This window comes from Octopus bimaculoides, chromosome 23 (assembly GCF_001194135.2).
Source record: "Octopus bimaculoides isolate UCB-OBI-ISO-001 chromosome 23, ASM119413v2, whole genome shotgun sequence".
NCBI classification, from domain to species: domain Eukaryota; kingdom Metazoa; phylum Mollusca; class Cephalopoda; order Octopoda; family Octopodidae; genus Octopus; species Octopus bimaculoides.
The window spans coordinates 22,462,146-22,469,390 of record NC_069003.1 but is presented as its reverse complement, the minus strand read 5'-3'; the positions used below and the strand labels follow the sequence as shown (position 1 = coordinate 22,469,390).

The following is a 7,245-nucleotide window of genomic DNA, read 5'->3' as shown; positions in this document are numbered from 1 at the left end:
TTCAGTCATTAGACTGAAGTTATGTTGGGGCACCACCTTCATGGGTTTAGTCAAACAATTGCCTCTAGTATTTTTATTTTTTTAAACCTGGTACTTATTTCTATCAGTCTCTTTTTATCAAACCCCTAATTTATGGGCATGTAAACAAACCAACAATGGTTGTCAAGTGGTTGTGGGGAACAAACACACACACACACACACATGATAGGTTTCTTTTAGTTTCCACCTACTAAGTCCACTCAGAAGGCTTTGGTCGGCCTGATCAAAGACACAGTAGAAGACAATTACCCAAGGTGACATGAAGTGAGACTGAACCAGAAACCATGTGGTTGGTGGGGCACACATCTTACTACACAGCCACGCCCGCACCTAAATATGTGTCTGTGTGCACCCACACACAATATATACATATTCATCTGGGTATACAAATGGGAGAAAAAGTACTCAATACATGGAGTCAAATTAGTTTATTCTGTTGAAGCTAACAATTTACTGTTGTCATACGTTTCTTATTTGTGTGTATTTAGTGAGGCATCAGTTTACTAAAAACACACAAATTAAGAACTTAGAATAGCAACAAAATGAGTCACCAACTTTAAACACACACACACACAAACATTTATCAAGGGGGTTGATACTCCATTCCTTTATGTCTTGTGCATATGTAGCAGTCCCAGCATGAGTGCTACATTAAAAACCTGTGTTAAAACAAAGAATCTTATAGTTTCATATGTAACAAAAGAAGTGAAACAATCAGCAAAGAGAAAAGGACTTTAGAACACATTGTAGAAAATAGAAAACTATATAAGGTAGACAATACAAGCTTTTCTGAAACCTTTGCCAGAAATAAATTCATTTCAAAAATATATTTTGACATGTAATTGATGTTGTTGTTTTATTTTTCTTAGCCATATTTAATTACAACAGCTTCTAGTTCATTAGGAAGAAAATAGAACGAAAACATGTTTCCAGACAGAAAGAGGAAAGAGGGTTTAAGAAAAATAATGTGAACAAAAAATAGGAAAAAAAGTCTTTTTTTTTTAAAAAAAGAAATTAAAAATAAAATATATATATCAGGCACAAAAACATTTCTTTTTTAATCCCTATTCCGGTATTTTTCAGTTCTTTCTCTATCCCCATGTCCTACTCGGTCCTTTTGAATGTAACTGTCCCTTCTGTTGTTGTTGTTATTGACATAGTCATTTCGATATCTTTTCTGTCTAGGGTCCCGCCTTCCACCGTTCCCATCACCCCGATCACTGTTTCGTCGATATGACTCCCGCTCATTCCTCTCCTTGTCATAGTAGCGGTCTGAGCGGTCGCCATTGCGGTCCTTGTCGTAGTACCGATCTGTCCGGTCGCCACGGTCACCGAATCGGTCTAGCTCGTAGCCCCTATTTTGGCTACGATCCCAGTCCCTTCGGTTTTTGTCCCACTGATCGGCAGTGTTGGAGGAAGATGAAGCATATGATCCCACCCTATCCACGTACCCTCCACCACTACGGCTTCCTCTCTTTTCCCCACCCCGAACCCTTCTCGACCGATCAATTTCATCGTCATCGTCATCACTACCACCACCGCCGCCACCACTTCTGCTATTCCGTGGTGGAGGCAGCGGAGCACCCGCACTGTCATTCCGCGACCATTCCATTGGTCTGTGATCACGTTCATGGTTTCGGTCGCGAGTGTCAGCCAAATGTGTGACTCTCTCGTCGGTCTCCCTTGGCCCAAGTCGAGATTCTTTGCGATGTGACCCTCCAGCAGTTGTGTATCCCTGTTGGTTGAGTCCATTTATGGCATCCCTCCCAGAACTGTGGTCTTCTCGAGAACGATGTTTATGGTTCACTGAACTTGTAGTAACTTCACTGTTGTCTCTTCGCCTTTTCTCATCCAATGCTGTAGATCTCATAGCTGTATTTAAAAAAAAAAAAAAAAAAAAAAAAGAAAGTAAAAACGAATTAGAATAGCATTAAGTTCAGTGTTTGATTGTTTCATGGAATAAGAATCGGAGGAAATGGGGAGAATTACAGAAATGGAAGCTAAAACACACCCTGGCTGCCTTTAAAGTGAAACTGATGTTTTGCTTTAAACCTTTTGTTACCATATTTCTGTTAACAGGTTTCAATAAATTTTTTAAATAATGTGCGGGTGGCACATAAAATACACCATTTTGAGCGTGGCCGTTGCCAGTACCACCTGACTGGCCTTCGTGCGGGTGGCACGTAAAAGCACCCACTACACTCTCGGAGTGGTTGGCGTTAGGAAGGGCATCCAGCTGTAGAAACTCAAATCAGATTGGAGCCTGGTGTAGCCTTCGGGCTCCACCAGTCCTCAGTCAAATCGTCCAACCCATGCTAGCATGGAAAGCGGACGTTAAACGATGATGATGATGATGAAGTCTCTAGTAAAATAACTTTCGCATTATTAAGCTGGAGTCTGGAATAAATCAGCCCAAAATTTTGATGGAAGATTAATTATAATTTAGACTATTTTAACCCTTTAACAACCCAGCCATATCTGGTGAAAATATTCCACCTGTTTTATGTTTAAACTGACCAGATCTGCCTCTGCCATCTACCCTTATAATGTCATTCTAAAAATAAACAATCACATCACCAAAATCTCAAAGCTACAAGATAATGCATTATTAATTCAAAACAAAATGAATAAATGAGCATTACATTTGACAGAATGATCTGAATGCTAAAGGGTTGAAACAGTAAGTTTATGTCACAGAAGCTAGGTTAGTCTCAGGCAGGTTGGTATCAAAAGGGTTAAACCATACAAACTGATACTTTGCCTCAACTGGCCAATTCACTTCACTCAACCCATCTGATAATCATGTTACTTACAGTTGAGTATTTTAGCAAGAACAAGGACAGCCAGTAGTGAAAATCAACTATTCCAACAATACACAAACATGCACACCAATGCAAACATACACATCTACAAAAATATAAGCATACACCTCTACACAAACACATCTACAAAAGCTATCTAAATCAATGTAAACGTAGAGATTAATGTAAAACAATGAAAAATCCTTCTTGCTTTCATGTCAGCCAACTGACTAATGTCTACTAATTGATTACAAATTATGGCACAAGACCAGCAATTTAAGGGGAGGGTCTCTAAGTAAATTACATTGAACCCCAGTCATCAACTGATACTTATTTTAATGACCCCCCCAAAAGTATGAAAGGCAAAGTTGACATCGGCAGAATTTGAACCCAGAACGTAAAGACGGATGAAATGCCACTAAACATTTTGCCCAACATGCTAACGATTTTGCCAGATTGCTGCCCTCTAATATCTACTAATTAAGACATCATAGCACTGACTCTGTGGAGGCGCAATGGCCCAGTGGTTAGGGTAGTGGACTCGCAGTCGTAGGATCGCGGTTTCGATTACCAGACTGGGCCTTGTGAGTGTTTACTGAGCGAAACACCTAAAGTTCCATGAGGCTCCGGCAGGGGATGGTGGCGAACCCTGCTGTACTCTTTCACCACAACTTTCTCTCACTCTTTCTTCCCGATTCTGTTGTACCTATAATTCAAAGGTCCAGCCTTGTCACACTCTGTGTGATGCTGAATCTCCGCGAGAATTACGTTAAAGGTACACGTGTCTGTGGAGTGCTCAGCCACTTGCACGTTAATTTCACGAGCAGGCTGTTCCGTTGATCAGATCAACTGGAACCCTCGTCGTCGTAACCGACGGAGCACTGACTCTATTTACCAATCTGTCAGTGCCAAGATGATTGCACCAAAATATTTTTTCGGGTCGTTTACAACACTCCCTGCCAACTTGTAATTTGGAAATATGTTTAGCAAAGCCATATCTATTTAAGACAAAAATGGTTTAACCTAACCTCCCCCATGGTGTGAATTAGCCCTCCATTACTAACTTGTAATTCTGATCAATAAACTTTTACTTACTGTCAGAAGAACTGCTACTTGCACTGCTGCTGCTGCTGCTACTGGAATCTGAAGAGGAACCAGAGTCTGTGGACGATTCTGAGCTGTCTACGGTGTGTTCGTCTTCCCCACCAGCATTACTGTAGAAGAAAGAAAGCGAGAGAGAGAGAGAGAGATGATATGATGGAGCAGTGAGTAAATGAGATAACATTTGCTGCCAAATGTAGAGCGATCAACTGTGAGTGTACACATATAACACACTGAAATGCAGACATACTTGTGTGTTTGTGTGCGGAGTAGTAGTTACTAATAAGTGACACAGACCATGATGACTAGTCCAATCCATGCTAGCATGAAAAGCAGAGGTAAAAATGGATGCTTGTATGAGCAAGTGTACACGTGCCATACAACCTATGCGAGAGCGTTTATAAATCCATATCCATTAATGGTCATTTTTAACACATTTTTCACTGTACTGCATGTTTGTTTCTTTTTTTTTTTTTGCATCTGTTATTTTATTATTGATCTTCTTATATAAATGAAGCTATATCCCTTTAATTTGCTGCTTTTCTTCACAAGAACTGAGAAGATACATTGTGGAGCTGTTATTTTAACAGAGTTATATCTATTTATCACCTGAAGAGACACATCTGCACCATCAGATGCTCCTGAACCATTTGTTAAGTATCCCACCCATGAGTGATCGATCAATGCTAGATGGGTCAAAACAATTGTTGTGATTAATAAAAATTCTATCTTCCATTTTCTTTCTCTCATTAACCAAATAAATAAATAAATATATATATATGTGTGTGTGTGTGTATATATATATATATATATATATATATATATGGGAGAATATACAAATAATAACAACAGACGAGGACAGGTGGTGTAAATAACAAAAGTATATATTAGTATGACGCTCGGGAATACGGAAAGTCTTTGACGTTTCGAGCTACGCTCTTCAACAGAAAGAATACGGAGACAAGGAGAAAAACACGGAGAAAAAAAATTGAATAGTGTTCAGTCAACGGTCAATCATATATATATATATATATATATATATATATATATATATATATATATAAATATATATATATGTATGTATATATATATATATAACTCTTCGAAACGCCAGTGTTATAATGGTGGCAGCTGATGAAGGATATGTTCTCTATGTGGCCGGGGTGTTTTTTGTACCTTGTTTATCATTTTGTCCATGTTTTTTTTGCAACGTCATGTACCCAGATATGCATCTATATATACATGTAGATGAAGGTATGTACATACATGTACATATATATGCATACACTCATATATTATTTATATATACATATATATATATATATATATGATGTTTTTGAGTGTGTCTTTGTACAAAACCACAAAGTGCTCAATACATATAGAGCCTCTTATAACTGTGGGTTGGTAAGCAGAATTATTTCTTCATACCTAAAGGTTTCATACAGTCCATGGAGGTCAACTGTATTCATTGGTGAGCCTGAAATAATGAAATGTAGTGGTGGTGGGCAGAATTGAGTGTCTTTCAGTGGTCATATGGTGGGCAATATAGTTGGACTTGTAATTGGTCAAGGTGCTGAATGTTGGCTATTGCTTCTGTCAGCTATCAGGGATGGATCTGCTTTGATGCAGGAACTTTGGTGTGTAAGGTGACATGTTTGGAATTTTTGTCTGAGACTGGAGCAGAGGGGGTGGCTGATGTGCAGAGTTTCTGTAAGGTAGAAGTTGTAGAGCTTGGAGTTGGTTGACTAAAGTCAACTGCACATAGGCTTTATATAGGAGGAAATAATTCGGTTGACCAACACACATTTATATATCTTTATCCTCATCACCATTATTTAACGTCTGCTTTCCATGCTGGCATGGGTTAGACGGCTTGACAGGAAACGGTGAGCCAGAGAGCTGCACCAGGTTCCAGTCTGATTTAGCATGGCCTCTATGGCTGGATGCCCTTCCTAATACCAACCACTCAGAGAATGTAACGAGTGTTTTTTTACATGCCACTGGCACAGGTGCCATTTACATCATGACATCGGTAATGGTCATCACTATGCATTCATGAGTGCCAATTACATGACACTGGCAATGGTCATGACTACAGTTCCACTTGGCTTATATATATATATATATATATATATATATATATATATATATATATATATATATATATATGGCAAATGAAAGACGGAAGATGGAAGATACGAGAATTTACCAGTAAGCTACCATTCATTTTATTATCCATTATATATATATATACACACACACATACACATTTTACTTGTTTCAGTCATTAGACTGCAGCCATGCCAATGTCAGTGCCACCTGACAGGCCCCCGTGCCGGTGGCACATAAAAGGCACCCACTGCATACTTGGAGTGGTTAGTGTTAGAAAGGCATCCAGCCGTAGAAACCTTGCCAGATCAGATTGGAGCTTGGTGCAGCCTGCTGGCTTGCCAGTCCTCAGTGAAACTGTCCAACCCATACCATCATAGAAAGTGGACATTAAACAATGATGATGATATTTATATCTGCTTCTTTCCATTTCCATCTGCCAAATTCACCCACAAGGTTTTGGTTGGCCTGAGGCTATAGTAGAAGACACCTGCCTAAAGTGCCATGCAGTGGGACTGAACCCGAACCTGGAACCATGCTGTTGGAAGGCAAGCTCCTTACCTCACAGCCACATCTGTTTGAAAGCGAAGTAATGAATGAAGAGGTGTTAATGTTGTGTGTGTGTGGGAGAATTCTAGTTCACTGTTGTGGTAGTGTTGTACCAACCAGCCAACCTCAAGGGGTGCATTAAAGGCATTTTGTCTTTCACACTGATTCCATCAATTCTTGCCCTTCTCAACATCTTACCTGTAGATTCAAACCAAGAGAGTGTCTCTCTACAGTCACCCAACCTGCTAGAAATAGCAGTCAAATTGCTTTCAATCCTACCCTACTGCTTTAGTGAAGGCATGTGGATAAGTGGTTAGGGTATTCAGCTCACAAGGTCATGAGTTCAATACCTGTCAGCACTTTGTGTTCTTGGGCAAGACACTTTATTTCACATTGCTCCAGTCCACTCAGTTGGCAAGAATGAGTAGTACTTGTAATTCAATGGGCCAGCCTTGCCACATTGTGTCACACTAAATCTCCCTGAGGACTATGCTAAGGGTACACATGTGTCTGTGGAGCACCTAGCCATTTGCATGTTAATTTCACAAGCAGACTGCCCTGTTTATCGGATCAACTGGAACCCCTGTCATCGTAACTGACAAAGCACCAGTTACTGCTTACAAAAACAAAAAAAAAAAATTAAAAA

At 39.6% G+C, this 7,245-nt stretch overlaps 1 protein-coding gene across 1 annotated transcript in view; it reads right to left on the bottom strand.

Moving 5' to 3' along the window:
• Positions 1 to 868: 868 nt before the first annotated feature.
• The window catches only part of LOC106876965 (pre-mRNA-splicing factor CWC22 homolog), a 49,997-nt gene continuing 43,620 nt past the window's right edge, over positions 869 to 7,245 (bottom strand). The window contains exons 17-18 of the mRNA XM_052976066.1: positions 3,936 to 4,054; positions 869 to 1,911 (exon numbers count right to left, since the gene is read on the bottom strand). Of these exons, the coding sequence (XP_052832026.1) occupies positions 1,097 to 1,911; positions 3,936 to 4,054 (934 nt within the window). The 3' untranslated portion in view covers positions 869 to 1,096. The remainder of the gene's footprint in view (positions 1,912 to 3,935; positions 4,055 to 7,245) is intronic.